At 35.1% G+C, this 17,959-nt stretch overlaps 1 protein-coding gene and 1 pseudogene across 3 annotated transcripts in view; one reads left to right on the top strand and one right to left on the bottom strand.

Moving 5' to 3' along the window:
• Window positions 1-17,959, top strand: part of DCUN1D5 (defective in cullin neddylation 1 domain containing 5) — a 76,760-nt gene that overhangs the window by 56,729 nt on the left and 2,072 nt on the right. For all 3 annotated transcript variants that reach the window (XM_053670434.1, XM_037142203.2, XM_037142202.2), the window contains 3 exons: window positions 12,951-13,059; window positions 13,146-13,250; window positions 16,781-16,883. In XM_053670434.1, coding sequence (XP_053526409.1) covers window positions 12,951-13,059; window positions 13,146-13,250; window positions 16,781-16,883 — 317 coding nt within the window. The remainder of the gene's footprint in view (window positions 1-12,950; window positions 13,060-13,145; window positions 13,251-16,780; window positions 16,884-17,959) is intronic.
• On the bottom strand, window positions 7,266-8,504 carry LOC119046922 (tripartite motif-containing protein 5-like; annotated as a pseudogene).

Here is a 17,959-nt window from a genome sequence, read left to right as displayed (position 1 = left end):
CCCTAAAATCTATGAGGTTACTTTTGTTACTCAAAAAACTATGTTTTGCTTTCCATGACATAATAGTTAAGTATTCATTGTTTCTTTTTAGTTCAGGGGAAATATTCTTACTAAACTTCCCAAGTTATAAGGTATTGACATTAATTCTCTTGAGTCTATTTTGGGCTATATTAAATCTAAGAATTGTTGTAGTGACTGCATATGTTCACTGGCTTTGCTAGGTCTGTTCACTCTCTCAATGATGCTGGTAACAGATGTGGACATTTGTGCTCTTACTTTTTTTTACTCTTCAAAGAGAGTTATTCAGTTAGATTCTTTCACTGCTCATGATTTACATAGACCATTGGGAATGGTATGAAATAGTTTGGAGAGAGCTACCATGTGTAAGTGACTTTTAAGTTATTTGTCTCAAAGGAAGCATACCACACTCAGAACGTGTATCTGTGCTCATTTAATCTTATGGATCATCTATTAATGTATTGTTTTTAGTGAGAAAACTGAGACTGAAAAATGTTAAGTAACTTGCCTAAAGCCACATGGCTGCAAATGGAGAAGCTAAAACTTTAAACACCGTATTTTTGACTTGAAACTTACTTTTTTACTTTATCTCTGTCTTAAGCATCTTAAAATCACATCCTTAGTAATACTGTTTCCTGGTATACCTATGGAATGTAAAATATTTGGAAAAGATTGTATTTTCTTGGATTCTTATTTCCTTAGCGACTTACGTGCTGCTATTTATGCACTTTACAATTTTGTTTATACTATAATTATTCAGTATCCTTTCCCTAGATTGGAATTTTGAAACTTCTTATAATCAGATAAATATATTATCTACTTTTATGGTTTTTGGTATTCACAAATATTTTTTGAATGCCTCTTTCTACCAGGCCCTGTTTTGTAGCAGGAGAATGATTTTTAAACTTGACTGGTAAGGAGAGGAGCTGTCCTTTATCTGTTTTGCCCTGTTTAGACTTGAATTTCAAGTCTAACAAGATTGTGCTTGATATTTTGTGTGAAAATATGAACTACATTACTAAACATATGTAAAAAGCACTGCTTCAAAAGCTACAAAGAAAATATCTCCTACTTAGGATGGATCGTGACAAGGAAGGAAGTACGTATAACTAGTTCATTAAAATGTTATTCTCAGCTAGTAACTGGAGATCTACAAGACTTTGCAAATTTTCAGTGTTATAGGAGCATATAACCTGGAAATTTATTTCTTTTGCATATCCTTTTGGTACAAGTTAACTGCATTTCAACTTTCATTAAAGCTTTATTTTTCCCTTAATGAAGGATTTTTGCTCTAGTGGAAGTTACTTATTGAAATAGTAATGAATTTTTAATAAATAATAATGATCTTTCTTGCTTCTTCATGAAACACATTGCACATTGATTAATATATAAGGGACTAGGTAGGCCCCATACAAAAGTTAACTTATCCAAATTTTTATTTCCATTTTTGGTAGTATGGCAGACTAAATGTTCAGAGACCATATCTCTTATAAGACACTTAAATGTTGGATAAAGTATTAAAACATCTTATGAAAAGCATACCTGGACTTGACTAAATCAAGGCAAATAATCAGGCCAGAAGTGAAGAGAGGCGATGATTTCATAGAGATCTATGTAACTGGCATTTTACCTGTGGATACTATCTGTTCCTAGTCAGGGTCTGGCTATGAACTTTTTGTCATGCATGTTGGGAACAGGAGACAAATTGTACATACACTGTGAGCTGGATTGGAATCACAACAAAAATTCCTGGGTTAGGTCATTAATGCAAAACCTACCTAATTAATAGAGACTTGATTGCTTTTGCTTGGTTCTGCATACATGTGGCGGTGAAAGGCTTCCACTTGAGAGAATTCTGAGTCAAAAGGTTTTGTCTCACAGATTTAAAGATGAAATTCGTTATTTGTATGATGTAAGTAAAGATGTATTTTAGAATTGTCCCTTATAAGTAATACTCTTATATGTAATGGAAGTAATTCTGTGTAAGAATGTATTTTAAACAGAAGCCTTAATGTCTGCAGAAAAAGGTTCAGTGATCATTATTTAACAATTTGTTAAATATAGGTTTATATTAGAAAAATTAAGGTTTTTATATAGGTTTCTTGCCAGAAAAAAATCACTAATCATATTGGGAAACATCTTAAACTTCAGAATCAGACTCTTACATCCCCATAAGTGATCACAGTGTCAGTTAAAATAGCTTCATTTAATGTGTTTAAAATAGGAATAGTCTCAGATGATCAGATATAAAATTAAATTTCTAAAAGTGAAAAATATAAAAGATTTAAAATTCAGCGGATGAACTACAAGGAAGGTGTAGAGAAGTAGGAATCAGTGACCTACAGTATCTGAGGAAAATAGGAAAGAGAGGCTGAGAGACAGTGAATGATTCTTTTACTGATGACTCTTGAAAGTTTTCTCTCTATGTAAGATGTAAGTTACTCATTGAATATGTGGCTTGCAAATTATTTCTCCCATTTTGTAGCTTGTGTTTTGAACCTCTTACAAGGACTTTTGCAGAGCAAAAGGTCTTAATTTCGGCAAAGTTTAATTTATCAGTTCTTTCTTTCATGGGATTGTGATTTTGGTGTCAAGTGTTAGATTTCTTTGCCTCTCCCTAGACCCAGACAATTTTCTGTCTCTTTCTCTTTTTTAAGGAGACTTACATTTTTACATTTTATATGTAAATCAGTGATGCATTTTGAGTTAATTTTTTTAAAGGTGTGAGGCAAGTTTTGGTTTATTTCTTTGCTTATGGATATGTACTTGCTCCAGTAGCATTTGTGGAAAAAGGTCTTCCAGTGAATTGCTTTTGCACCTCTACTAAATATCAGTTGGACATACTTGTTTGGGTCTATTTCCGGATCCTCTGTTCTGGTCTGTTCAGACTGTGGTGTGCCAACACCACAGTCTGCTCTGCTGTAGCTATATACAAAATCCTGTTCATTTTTAAAATGTAGTTAATGTGCAATGTTTTATTAGTTTCAGGTGTACAACTTAGTGATTAAACATATATATACTTCACAGTGTGATAACCATCTGTTACTGTACAAAGTTATTACCACATCATTGATTATGTTCCCTGTTCCATATATGTATACATATTTCCTATATGCCTTACATCCCCATGACTTATTCATTATATAATTGAAATTTTGTACTTATCCTCTTTCACTTTTTCACCCATCTCCCTACCCCTTCTCTCTGGCAACCATCAGTTCTCTGTAGCTATAAGTCTATTTCTGTTTTGTTTGTTTAGATTCCACATATAAGTGAAGTCATATAGTATTTGTCTTTCAACCTCTAACTTATCTCACTTAACATGCTACCCTCTGGGTCCATTCATGTTGCAAATGGCAAGATGTCATTCCCTTTTATGGCTGAACAATGCTGCATTATCAGTAGATGCCTAGATTGTTTTTATATGTTGGCTATTGCAAATAATGCTGCAGTGAACATGGGGGTACACATATCTTTTAAACAAATTGGTGTTTTTGTTTTCTTTGGATAAATACCCAGAAGTGGAATTGCTGGGTCATATAGTAATTCTGTTTTTAATATTTTAAAGAATTTACATAGTGTTTTCCATAGTGGGTATACTAGTTTACAATACTACCAACAATGTACAAAGGATCCCTTTTCTCAGCATCCTCACCAACATTTATTTATTAACTTAAATTTTTTTTATTGAACTTATCAGAGTAACATTAGTTAATAAGATTATATAGGTTTCAAGTGTACAATTGTATGATATATCATCTGTATCTTGCATCGTGTGTTTACCACCCAAAGTCATATCTCCTTCTGTTTGCCCCCTTTACTTTTTGCTACTCCCCATGCCCCCAACCCTGATTCCCTTTCCCTCTGGTACTCACCATGCTGTTGCCTGTCTTGTTTTGTTTGTTGTTTGTTCATTTGTTGCTTTCAGATTTATATGCCAGTTATACATGAAATCATATGGTTCTTGGCTTATTTCACTTAGCAGGTATTGTTGAGATCCATTTCATGTTCTCTCAAATGGCAATAGTTCATCTTTATTGTGGCTGATTAGTATTCCACTGTATATATATGTGACACATATTCTTTATCCATTCATCTATTGAAGTCCACTAAGGTTGTTCTTATGTCTCACCACCATGACTAATGCTGCAGTTAACATAGGGATATGTATATCTTTTAGAATAAATGTTTTCAAATTTTTGTTTATCAGAAGGGTTGTTGGATGATATGGTAACTCTATTCTTAATTTTTGGAGGAACCTCTGTACTGTTTTCCATGGTGGCTATACTCATTTATATTCATTCCCACCAGCAGTGAGTGAGGGTTCCTCTTTCTTCACTACTTCTCCAATGCTTATGAAATGTTTTGTTGATAACAGCCATTCTAACAGGTGTGAGATGTTATCTCCTTACAGTGTTGATTTACATTTTTCTCATAGCTAGTGAAGTTAAGCATTCGTTCATATATTTATCTGTTGGCCATTTGTGTCTCTTCTTGGGTGAAGTGTCTGTTCAGGTCCTCTGACCATATCGGCATTTTGAAAATAGCTATTCTGTAGGTATAAGGTGATATTTCACTATGGTTTTAATATGTACTTCCTTGAAAATTAGTCGATATTGAACATCTTCTCATACGTCTTTTGGCTATGTATATGTCTTTGGAAAAATATCTCTTCAGGTTCTCTGCCTGTTTTTTAACTTTTTTTTATGTTGAGTTGTATGAATTGAGTTATTTATATATTTCAGATATGAATGCCTTATTTGATACATCATTTGTGAATACTTCTCCCATTCAGTAGTTGTATTTTTGTTCTATTGCTGATTTTCTTTGCTGTGCAGAAACTTTTTTGTTGATGTTGTCTTATTTGTTTATTTTCGCTTTTGTTGCTCTTTCCTAGAGAGACATCCAAAAATATATTGCCAAGACTAATATCAAATAATTTACAGCTTATGTTATCTTCTAGGAGTTTTATGGTTTTTCAAGTCTTATGTTGAAATCTTTCATCCATTTTGATTTTATTTTTGTATATGGTATAAGAAAGTGGTTCACTTTTAATTTTTTGCATGTGTCTGTTCAGTTTTTATTGAGGAGATTACCTTTTCCCCACTGTATATTCTTGTGTATACTATTTATACTGATTTATCTTTTTCAAAATTGTTATAACTATATCAGATCTTTTATATCTATAAAACAACAACAAAAACAACAAACAACTTACTGAGGTTTGGTTAAACTGCATATGAATTTGGGGGGAGAATTGACCTCTTTATTATTTGAGTCTTCCAAAACATAGAAGATAACATGTTTCCATTTTTTTAGGTGTTTTCTTTCATCAGTCTTGCACAGTTTAGACCATTCAAGCTCAGTATATGTTTTCTTAGAATTATATCTAAATGTTTTGTTTGCATTGTAAGTAGTATTATATTTTTAATTTCAGCATCCACATGTTTGTGTTGTATTGTGTGACATTGCTGAACTTACTTTTTCTAAGGTTTGTATATGTGTGTCTGTATTCCGTAGATTTCCTACTTGTATAATCATGTCATATGCTTATGCCATAAAATAGGGAAATAGGGAGCAATTAATTTATTTACTTTTAGGCTGTCTGCCTTTTATTTTGTTTCCTTCATATATTGGATTGGCTAGAATTTATACCAGTATGTTGAATAGCATGCCAAGAGTAGGTATCCTTACTGGCTCCCCAGTTTAGAGGGAAAACACTCAGTCTTTCACCATCAAGTATGTTAGCTGTAGGTTGTTTATAGATGCTCTTTATCAAGTTGAGGAAGTTATTTCCTATTTCTATTTTTTTGTGAGTTTTAACATAAATGAACATTGAATATTCTAAATGCTTTTTTTGCATTAAATCATATACATATGTAGTTTTTCTTTACTCTCCTGTTAATATTGTGATTGCATTGATTTTTGAATATTGAATCATTCTTGCGTACCTGGAATAAATCCCACTTTTTCATGGTGTATAATTATTATAAAGCTGAATTCTGTTTGTTGGCATTTTGTTAAGGATTCATGAAGGATATTGGCCTGTAATTTTCTTTTTCCTATTTATTTACTTATTTAAGTATAATTGACATCTATTATACCTAAACATCTATGACATTTATGATATACCTATCATTATGGTGTATACCTGAATTATCAGGTAAAAAAATGGAAATATGTATCTTCTATGTTTTGGAAGACTCAAATAATAAAGATGTCAATTCTCCCCCCAAATTCATATGCAGTTTAACCAAACCTCACTCTGAATTATCAGGGATACACCATAATGATTCAATATTTGTATATATTGCAAAATGATCACCATAATAGGTCTAGTTAACATCTATAACCATACATAGTTACACAGTTTTTTTGTGTGATATTTTATTTCTTTTTTTTTAAATACTGTCTTTGTTTGGTTTTGGTGTTGAGGTAATACTGGATTTATAAAATGAATTGGGGAGTTTTTTCTTTTATTTTCTGGAAGAGATTTATTTCATATGGTGTATATTGTAGTAGTTTTTGTTTTATTAAGGAATTGGTCCATTTCATCTACATTGTCAAATTTATATTCTTTTGAGATCTGCAAGTCTGTAATACTATTCTTTTTTTTTTAGTAGAGAAAATGTTTATTAAGTTGAGACACAATTTTATACTTAATGAAGTTTTTCTTTTCATTACAATCCTAACTATGGTGTGTTTTTAATAACAGGACAATTTTTAGTAAATGAAGCCATGATTCAAGTATCTTATTGAAAGTTAAAACTGCACATATTTTGAGAGAATGGACTTAAACTCACAAGATAGACCTTCCACTTAGTACCTATTATTTATGATACTGTCTCCTTCACTCCTTGATGAATAAGGAACATCATGGTTGAACTGACATACCCTGAGAACTCATTTGTAGTGAATGAATAATATGTAAAAGAAGTTGTTCAAAATTTTTCTCAGTGGCACAGGAAATGAAATAGGAAACATTTGGCATAGGTTTCTCTCCATACAGGGCTTTTTTTATGATGCATTAGTCATTTTACTTGGGATTATGTAAAGAAAGTAGTGAATTAAGATTCTTTACTATGCAAACTGGACATTGGGAAAAATATGCATGACACAAGGCAAATTGTGAACCCTATTGTTGAATAAAGGGTATTGAAATGAGAAAAAAAGGAGGCAGCAATAAAAAGTTGGTGAGAATGGTGCAGATAAACTCAGTGCATTAGGTGCATCCAGTGCCAGAGGCACTACAAAGAAGTTAGTGAAGGTGTAAGATTTAAGAGCGTGGAGAACATGGTGTCATGGGGATAGTACGTGTCATAGGACTGAAAAGGAGAACACAGTGTCATGGGGGCAGTACTTGTCATAGGACTGAAAATTGGATACATTTTCTGAGTAAAGGAACATGAAGAGAATTTACCGATGAGAAACCCATGGTTTGTGATGTTATAAAATGAGGCAGTGCCAGCATCGTAGTCTAGGAAAACCCCAACATGACGGGGAGGAACAGTCAGACTGAGGGTCAGTTCCACAGGATCAGAGGAGGAAGATAACACAAAAACATTGTATTCAAACTGCTTCTCTAATAGTATAAACCACAAACATTTTTTAGGTTCACAACTAGAGGTAACAGAGTCCTACCATATACCCCCCAAAGGCCCAGGTCTGTTTCTCTGACACATCCCTCTCCCAGTAATGTTTCCCTGGTGTGATAACTGGTGCACTGAGTACAGTAGAAATGTTCTTATTTGTATCGAGACGGTTCTCATATTTCACTTGTCTCAGATCCACAGAAATGGCAACATTTTCTTTGCCCTTGGGAGGGTACAGAGTAATGTGAACCCAGTAACGATGTACATCAGTCAGTTCTTGCAGCATCCCACTCAGATCAGGAGCTTGGAACACTGTCATTTGTTTTTTGGAGATGGTTTCAACTTGAGAGTAAAGGTCTTACTTCTTTCCATGATACTATTCACATCCTTCAAGGAAGTTCTCTCTGGTTTGATGTCAGCTTCTAACTTCTCAGCTTCTTGGTGTTCAGCCCTCAGCCTGTCCAGAGCTGCCTGCAGCTTTTCTTTGTGCTCCTGGGCAACTTCTTCCATGAGGAAAGCTCGGTGCTCTTGAGACCTCTTGCAAAGCCAGCGAATGAACTTCCCTTCCTTCTTAAAGAAGAGCAGGAGTTTCTCTCTATGGCACACACAGAGATCTCTCTTTTGCTCCTCCTCTGGGATCAACTGGACCTCCCTAAGTGTCTCTACTATGTTGGCCATATGCTTGCTGATAAGGCTGTAGGTTCCCAGGCTGGTACCAGGCTGGCACACAGGGCAGCTGTTCTCTCCTTTGCTGACTGTGGATTTCTTGTTTGCAATGATGCAGGCTTGGCAGAAGCTGTGCCCCTGGTCCAGGTTCAGGGGTTCTGTCAGGAGCTCCAGGTAGATGGGGCAGGTCATCTCCTCCTTTCATTTCAACAGGATTCCTGAATCCATTGAAGTCTATCCTGATCTGAGGCTCCTCTGGCTGAGAGATTTCTGCAATGTTCCTGGGAAAAAAGCCTGTTCACTTGTTCTGGAGTTCCAGCCTGAGGGGCAGTTGTGGGCAGGATTCACTCTACAAACCAGGGGCCCATTGTCCACCTGTAATACTATTCTTCATTTTATTCCTGTTGGTAATTTTTGTCTTCTCTTTTTTTCTTTGTCATCTTGCTAAAGACTTGTCAGTTATATTGCTCTTTTCCAAAAATCAGTTCTTTGCTTCATTGATTTTTCTCTTGTTTTCCTGTTCTTAATTTCATTATTTTCTGCTCTTAATTATTTGCTTTCTCCTGCTTGCTTTAGGTTTATTTTGCTATTCTTTGTTTAGGTTCTAAAGTTGGGAGCTTTGATTGTTGATTGAGACTTTTTCTCTTTTCTAATGTTTGCATTTAGTACTGCCCCTTTCCGCACTGCTTTTAGTCTCACAGAATTTGATGTGTTATATTTTCATTTTCATTCAGCTTAACATACTTTTTGCTTTTCATTGAGACGCGCCCTCATCTGTGGATTATTTAGGACTTCACTATTTATTTTCTAAGTGTTTGGAGACTTTGCTGTCATCTTTATGCTATTTCTACTTTGGTTTAATTGTGGTCAGAGAACATATTTTGTGCTATTTCATTTTTTTTGTATCTGTTGATGTTTGTTTTATGGCTCAGGAATATGGTCTTTCTTGTCTTATGTTCCAAGGCACTGGGTAAGAATATGTGTTTTGTTGTCACTAAGTGAAGTGTCCTGTAATTGTCAATTAGAGCCTGTTGGTGGATGTTGTTACTGAATTCTTCTATGTTTGCTGATGTTATATCTAGTTGTACTATCAGTTGCTGAGAAAGGGGTTATTGAAATCTTTATAATTGTTGATTGGTTTATATTTTTCCTTTGAGTTCTAAAAGTACTTGCTTCTCATATTTTGCAGTTGTTTGGTGCATACATATTTAGGATTGTTATATCTTGATGGATTGACTTTTTTTTTCTTTTATCAACATATAATGTTCCTCTTTGTTGTGACAGCTTTTTGCTTTCAACTCTACATTAACTGACACTAACATAGTCACTCGTCATTTCTTATTGTTTCCACAATATGTTACTTTCTTTTATTTTTACTTTCAATCTGCCTTCAGGTCAGTTTCTTTTTTATAGACTGAATATAGATAGATCTTTTTTTTAAATGTCTATTTTTGTCTTCTAATGGTAATCTTTAGGCTACTGACATTTAATGCAAAGGGTTTAATTCTGTCCTGTATTTTACAATCCAAAAATTTTCATTTGGTTTTCTTTTACATGTTGTAATTTTTTTTACACTTTCTATCTTCATTTTTTATTGCGTTCACAATTGATTGTTGAAGCATTTTTATAATAAAATCTGTGTCAAATTAAATGTCACTTATGTGTTTGTATCTATTGATTGTTATTTTGCATTCTCTTTAGTATCTTGGCTCTTAGTATGACAAATGATTTTTTTTTATTATTGAAACCTGGAAATTTTGAATACTAATGAAATTCTGGATCTTATTTAAACCTACCGTTTTTGGTTTTTTTTTTAATTTATTTCTTGTCAGAGAGAGAGAGAAAGGAAGGGAGGAGGAGAGGGAGAGAAACATTGATATGATAGAGAAACATCAGTTGGTTGTTGCCTCTTGCACACTCCAACCAGGAGACCTGGCCCACAACCTAGGCATGTGCCCTGACAGGAGTTAGAACTGGCGACCTTTTGGATTGTGGAACAATGCCCAACCCACTGACCTGCACTGATGAGGGCTAAACCTACTACTTTAATTAGCTTCCTATAACATGACTTCAGTTGCAGGTAGAAACTGAGGTTTCTTCCTCTTCATCTATTGACATCTGAGGAGGGAGGTCCTCATTAGTGTTGGCAGGCATGAGAGTTGTAGATCCCCACTAGGCCTCCACTGATAGACCTTCTTGTTCCCCACAGTTTCTAGTCACATGAGCGTGAAAGCCCTGACTCCACAAGTCTTCCTTTGACACTACCGAAGGACAGAGGAGTATTGGCTACTCCTTACTGCCTGGTGGAAAGAGAAGTTCATGTTCCCCGTTTGGTTTCCATTGACAGTGTAGGAGTTGAGAGCGGGGCATCTTATACATGGTGAGGGTGGACCATTTAGGTCCCCATTCAGTCTTTGCTGGCAATGGTGGGGCTTTTTTGGTGGGTTTTTCTTTATCTTTTTTTCTGCCCCATTGACATTTCTGATTGTCCGATTCCTTTAGCTGGGAGAGATGAGGCAGAAAGCAAACCCAGGGAACTCAGCTATTGTTCTTCAAACAACTTTTTATGCTTGTTTTATATGTAATGTCTAGGGCTTTTAGTTGAATGACCCAGAGAGGGAAAACTACATTTACTTCATCTTCCTGGAAGCATAAGTTGTCTTCTTTTTTTAATAAACCTGTGCCCACCCCCTCCCGCCAGTCCCACTTTAGTTAGTTCCTCATTTCTCTGTCCCCTTTTAGGACCAAGTTCTTTGGAATCATACGTTCTGTACTTATTTTCTCCAGTTCCTCTCTCCTCCTCCTCTTAAACCTATTCTAGTAAGACTTTTATCTCTACCCCTCCTCTGAAATCACTTGGCAGGGCATCATTTACAAGTGAATAATCAAAGCAGTCATAATCAAATCTCTGGCTGAAGCTAAATTTATACTTAAAGAAGAAGAGCCTGAAACTGAATGGGCTAGTATCTAATTTAAGAAGTTTTAAAAAGAACCCAAAGAAAGAAGGCAAAAGGAGATTGAAAAGATGTTTGTTAATAAAATTAAAAGCAAAGCTAAAATTGTGAGAATTAAATTCTGACAAGATGGTCAAGAAAATCAAATAAAAGGCAAAAATATGATGCATATTAGAAGTTATAAATAATTTTAATTGATATATTTAAATAAGATTGTGTGAAGTATGCAAAGTATCTGAAAAGTGTACAAATATCACCCAATGGGATTGAAAAAGAACTAGAAAATCTGAATGGGCCTATAACCATTAAAAGGCTGATTTAGTGGTTAAAAGTCTTTTCCTCCCTCAATGAAAAGGCCCAGTTGGTTTTTCACCAGAGTTTAGACAAATGCTATTTCCAGTGGTCAGTAAAATTTTTCAAAAGAAAGAATACTAGTATTCATTTTATTTTTTCTGAGGCTTATGTTACAAGTTATCAAAACTAGCAAGGAGAATGTAACAGTGAATATATAAGCCAATCTCACACATAGCAAAAAAAAATCTAGCAATGGGTTAACTGGTAATATCATCAACTTTGGCTTATTCTAGGTATGCAAGATTAAGGAACTATAGAAATTTAATCAAAATATTTACACTGTAATAAAATAATGAGTTACTACATGTCACGTTACTGATTTAAAATAGTGAAAATCTTAGTTAAAACAGAATGCTAGGTGTATATACTACATGATGAATACTAAAATTCAGTTTTGAATGAAATAAGTGGATCACAGTAGATAGCACAACTAATTGGATCAAAGGGAGTCAGATGGTCTCACAGAGGTGGCAGGATCAGGTTTTGATGAGTGATATTTAGTGAAAATGTTGGAACAGCATTTCAAGTAGAGGAAAATAATATGTGCTAAAGCATCATTGTGGCATTTGGTTATGGTGACATGTAAATAATACAGTGAGGATATTGGGACCTGGCAGATGATGTAACAGGAGCTTTGGGCCAATTGTGAAAGGCTTTGTTTGCCTTGCTTCTTGCTAAGCAGTGGAATATATCAACTTAAGAGTCAAAGTCAGTAAAGATTTTTGAGCATTCTGTTTATTTAGCTTCTTATGTTTAATGTCTTGTCTTTAGAGGTAACATGTGTAACTTGTTTGCATTCTTTTGCATGTATATGTACCTTACTTGAAGTCAGGTGCTGCCACTGACTTTCCTCAATTTTTTTGTTCACTAGAAATGTAGGGGTCTGAATTAATGACTGAACCACCAACATATATTAATTTTCTCAGTGCAGTACTTAAACTTTTAAAACTACTTAATGGCTAATCTCTCACCAAGCTGGTGCCTAAGAACTTTCCAGCAATATATGTGACAGAGGCCTGAGTGATTTCATTTGTTCTGTCATTTGCTAACTGTGAGGTAAAAACACATTTTAATACATCTCTTTTCTAAGACACATTTTTAATTTTATTTTTTTTATTGAGTTTTTTTTTAGTAATTGTCATTGGAGTGAACTTTAATTGGTTTCGAGGGTTTTTTTCCCTTTTTTATTGCATTGGTAGATACAAGGCAACAGGTTGGTTTGTTGTACTGAATTTTGAATCAGAATTTTAGATCAAAATAACTATTTTGCTCCCACTTTTCTTTGTAATGAATTCCTTTAAACTTTCTAAAGGTGCTTTTATTTAATTTTCATGATTATATAATCTGTTTGATTTTTAAATTTAAGGTGTGACTGCACAGAAAAGTTACAGAACAAATTTGACTTTTTGCGCTCACATTTGAATGATATTTCTTCGTTTAAGAATATCTACAGATATGCCTTTGATTTTGCAAGGGTAAGTGGGATATTCATGTTCTGTAATTCTAACAGATTTTTAATGTTGAGTCCACACTTAGAAAATTTTTTTTACTTATTTTATAGGATAAAGATCAGAGAAGCCTTGATATTGACACTGCTAAATCTATGTTAGCTCTTCTGCTTGGAAGGACGTGGCCACTGTTTTCAGTATTTTACCAGTACCTGGAGGTATGAATGTTTTTCTTTGGTTTTGAAAATACTATTTTAAAATTTAATCTGATTGACAATATATCTTTGAGAAAAAGCAAATAGATTTTAATACTGTGCTTTTTAAAAAAATCTGCGTTAGTAGAAAATTTCTTTTAAAATGTATATATACCTGCTGTCATATTTAGACACAAGTTCATGTTCAGTGATATTTTCTGTACATAGTTATTTTAATTCTATGCCTAGCATGCTCCCTTGCTCTTCATTAAAAAAGAAACTTCAAGAAATAATTTTAGCACAGTCTTCACCCAAAAGTACTTTCTTGGGCTTTTGGCAGGAGAACATTAATGATACGGCACAAATCTGAAGTTTCTAAATCAGAAAGTTTCTTTCTGTTACATGGGGTGTCAGCTGAAATCCACATAACCAGTTATAGTAATAGATCTTTTTACTTAGGCTCAATCTAAAGAATTTGAATAAAGCTTTTCATATTTGATACCCACAGATACGAGGGTGGCTGTAATGGTGTATGTACTTATGTACTGCATACTAAAAATGTAGGCTGAATTTATGAAAAAGTATTCTTTTAAAAAGTTTATCTGCTATAGGCAGTGGTTTTAAGAAGATGCTGTTCCTTTTTTTCCTATTGCTTCCTTTGCTTTTCTGTTCATTTTTGTGCCTGAAAAGTTTCTGTGTTTTTTTAATAATGTATTTTATTGATTATGCCATTACAGTTGTCCCCTTCCCCCACTTCATTCCCCTCTACCCTGCATACCCCCTCCCAGCCACATTCCCACCCTTATGTCCATGCGTCATAAGTTCTTTAGATTCTATATTTCCCATACTATTCTTGCCCCCCCCGTCTATTTTCTCCCTACAGTCTATGCTACTTATTCTCTGTACCTTCTCCCCCCTTTTCCTCCTCCCACTCCCCTGTTGCTAACCCTCCATGTGATCTCCATTTCTATGGTTCTGCTCCTGATCTAGCTGTCCTCTTAGTTTCCTTTTGTTTTAGGTGTGGTTCTTAATAACTGTGAGTTTGCTGTCCTTTCACTGTTCATCTTTTTTATCTTGTTTTTCTTAGAGAAGTCTCTTTAACATTTCATATAATAAGGGCTTGGTGATGATGGACTCCTTGAGCTTTGACCTTATCTGAGAAGCACTTTCTCTGCCCTTCCATTCCAAATGAAAGCTTTGCTGGATAGAGCCATCTTGGCTGTAGGTCTTTGGATTTTTATGACTTGGAATACTTCTTTCCAGCCTCTTCTTGCCTGGAAAGTCTCTTTTGAGAAATCAGCTGACATCTGATGGGAACTCCTTTGTAGGTGACTGTCCCCTTATTTCTTGCTGTTCTAGAATTCTTTCCTTCATTTTAATTTTGGCTAATGTAATTATGATGTGCCTTGGTGTGTTCCTTCTTGGGTCCAACTTCTTTGGGACTCTCTGAGCTTCCTGGACTTCCTGGAAGTCCATTTCCTTTGACAGATTGGGAAAGTTTTCTTTTATTATATGTTCAAAGAAGTTTTCCACTTGTTGCCCTTCCTCTTCCTGGGGGTTCCTAAGCTTTCCTAATTTTTTAGAATTCTTGTTTCTTCATTCTTTTCTGTGTGGTCATTTTTTACTTCCTTCTGGTCCACTCCATTGATTTGAGTCTCTGTTTCCTTTCCATCACTATTGGTTCCCTGTGCATTTTGCTTCATTTCACTTAGTGTAACGTTCATTTTTTCATCTAATTTGCAACCAAATTGAACCAATTCTGTGAGCATCCTGATCACCAGTGTTTTGAGCTGTGCATCTGATAGGTTGGTTATCTCTTGGTCACTTAGTTGTATTTGCTGTGGAGCTTTGATCTGTTCTTCCATTTGGGCCATTTTTTTTGTCTTGCCTGTTACATAGTGAGGGTCAGAGCCTTAGGTGTTCATCAGGGTGGGGCAACCTCCCCACTGGGGGCCCCCCCATCGCTGGGTTGTGACCCTCTAAGTGGGGGTGGGGTCAGAGGGAACAATGGTGCTTGCTCCTCTCTCTCTCAGATTTCAGTCTCCTCTGCCACTTCCCACAAGCAAATTGGGCCTTTCTGGTGCTGGTTCCTGGATGGGTGGGCTTGTGTACGCTCTAGGACTCTGTGGGTCTCTCCAGCGAATTCTCCTGTGAGGCTAGGATTCTCTCCCAGCACCCTTTCAATCAGTGCTTTTAGGCTTTATTTCCCAGCACTGGAGCTCTGGGTTGCGAGGTCTGTCTCACTGCCCGTTTTTGCCTAGTTTATCTGCGTGCGATTGCGTGACCTCAGTCCGAAGGCTGCTGACTCTACCCCTCTTACCAGTCTGGTTGAATGGTGTTCAGACTTCTGTACAGTTCAATGTTCTGTGTGTTCTGGTTGTGTTTTTCTTTCTAAATCTTTGTTGTTTTTAATTTTGGTGTTTCTACCTATGCCTCCATCTTGGCCGAAGTCCATGTGTTTTCTTTTTATATAGGTTTCATCATTTTTGTATTACAGATCTGCTTTTTGCTTTGAAAATAATTTTTCATAAAGCTGATTGTTTATCATAGCAAGTTCTCCAGAGTATTTTGCTTAAAGCTCATCATAAGAGGCAGTGGTATGAAAGGTCTTGTGTGAATGCATTTAGTGCACACTTAAATCTTTCAGCCTGATAAAGTAGATGTGGATGACGGATGTTATCAATCTTCATTCTATTAGTAGTTTGGGCAAAATTAAATATAACAATATAAAAATACTCATTTTCAAAAAGAACCAAGAGGACTAAATATTTTCAAACACTTGTTATCCAGTGGAGGGTGTTTGACATACTATCTTTCAAAATCTTTAGAACACCTTTTTTTAATTTTAATTGTTGTTCAAATACAGTTTTCTGTCTTTTACTCCATCCCAGCCTACCCCTCAGCCCTCCACCCCCTCCCATTTCCACCCTCCCTAGTTTTTGTCCATTTGTCTTTTATACTTGTTCCTGTAAACCTTTCCCCCTGAAATTTTCTCCCCTCTCTCCTCTGAACACTGTCAGCCTATAGAATACCATTTTGAATTACATTTAATCCCCATTAGCAAATGAGGAGATGGGTTCTATTTTTAAGTAATTCTCCTAAAGTCACTCATTTAAGTGGCAGAGTGGGATTTGAGCCCATGTTTATAGTCTTCCCATTGCCTCTAAAGGTGCCAACTTCAAAATGTGTCTAAACAATAACTCTCATTCAAAGAAATGAATTACTGGGAAGCAACAGAAGGGAACTAATTAGATGTAGGAAATAGTGTGTATCTTGATGTAATTTTTGGTTACACAAGTATATACATAGGTAAAATGTTCATTAGACCCTGACACTCTTGTTATTCTTCAAAAATGAAAGAAAAATAAAGGAAGAAATAAATTGGTGACATTAAAATGTAAATGCCCCTGAGGATTCTCTTAGATGCACAAATAATTGGAAAGAGGAATAAATGTTTTAGGAATGACCAGATTACAAAATGTAACTAGATTGAGAGAAGTCAGGCCCTAATAATGCTTGTTCTGTAATCCAAGTATTTATATTATTTTTCTCAGCAATCAAAGTATCGTGTTATGAACAAAGATCAATGGTACAATGTATTAGAATTCAGCAGAACAGTTCATGCCGATCTTAGTAACTATGATGAAGACGGTGCTTGTAAGTATGTTTTCCTATGAAAATAAAAAATTTTAAACTATTAAATGAAAAAATACTTTTGTGTAACATTACCATAAAGGACTTAAACTGCTTAATAGTAACTTTTTATTTATAGGAAATGTAGAGGAGGCAGGTATAGAAGATAGGCAGAGAGTTTAGATTGAGCAATATTACAAAGTCTGTGGTGATAAATGAGATGTTTTTAGTTTCCAAGTAACAGCATAATAAAGCTTAATTTAAATTATAATCTCTGTATCTAAAAGGTAAAATTCTGCTTCATGTCTGCCTTTCCTGGCATTTTTTTATGGAAGAAAAGAATACTCATGGTTTAAAAAAATAGAAAAGCAAAACATCAGCTATAATAGAAAAAGCTTATGATAGTAACATGAAAACTTCTAAAATCTGACAAAACTATACCTGTAGTCTTTCATAGGAATTAGTGGCTGAAGCCAAGTAGTGGCTTATGTTGGACTTGCTTTCCAGTTTGCTGGTATTTCAAAAGTAGGTTGCTTTTCAAGTGCCACTTACTATTGTGCTTGTTTGCTATTTATTTTACAGTCTATCAAAGAGAAAAACACAGACTACCACAGGGTTCTACAGTAGTCTGTAGTAGACGAGTACAGACTACTACAACAGGGTTGTTCCTTTTAAGAAAAATAGGGCAGTCATGTTTCTTCATGGCAGTGAGTTTTAGAACAAAATAAAACCAGAGGCATGTATACATGGAACAGACTGACAGATCTCAGGGGGAGGGGTGGGGCAGAACTAGAAGAAATTAGCCAAAGAACGTACTGCATAGCCTGTGGACACAGACAACAGTCTGGTGAAGCCTGGGAGGGTGTGCTGGGTGAGGAGAGGGGAAATGGAGGGCATCTGTAGTAGTGTCACCAATAAAAATAAAACCAAACAAGTTAAAAAATAAACAGTGAGCTCATTTAAATTGCTTACCTGGGTGTCTTCTGTAGGTGAATGTGTTTGAACCCTCTTGAATTATAAAAATGTCTTTAGTTCTTAGGTCAGGTGTTTATTAGTCACTTGCTTTGTGTTGAGATTTAACTGGAACTGTATAAGTCTCT

Source organism: Artibeus jamaicensis, unplaced genomic scaffold (assembly GCF_021234435.1).
Source record: "Artibeus jamaicensis isolate MK-2021 breed Jamaican fruit bat unplaced genomic scaffold, CSHL_Jam_final contig_585, whole genome shotgun sequence".
In the NCBI taxonomy this organism is placed as follows: Eukaryota; Metazoa; Chordata; class Mammalia; order Chiroptera; family Phyllostomidae; genus Artibeus; species Artibeus jamaicensis.
The sequence above is the reverse complement of the archived record's forward strand: the minus strand, read 5'-3'. Positions and strand labels throughout refer to the sequence as shown.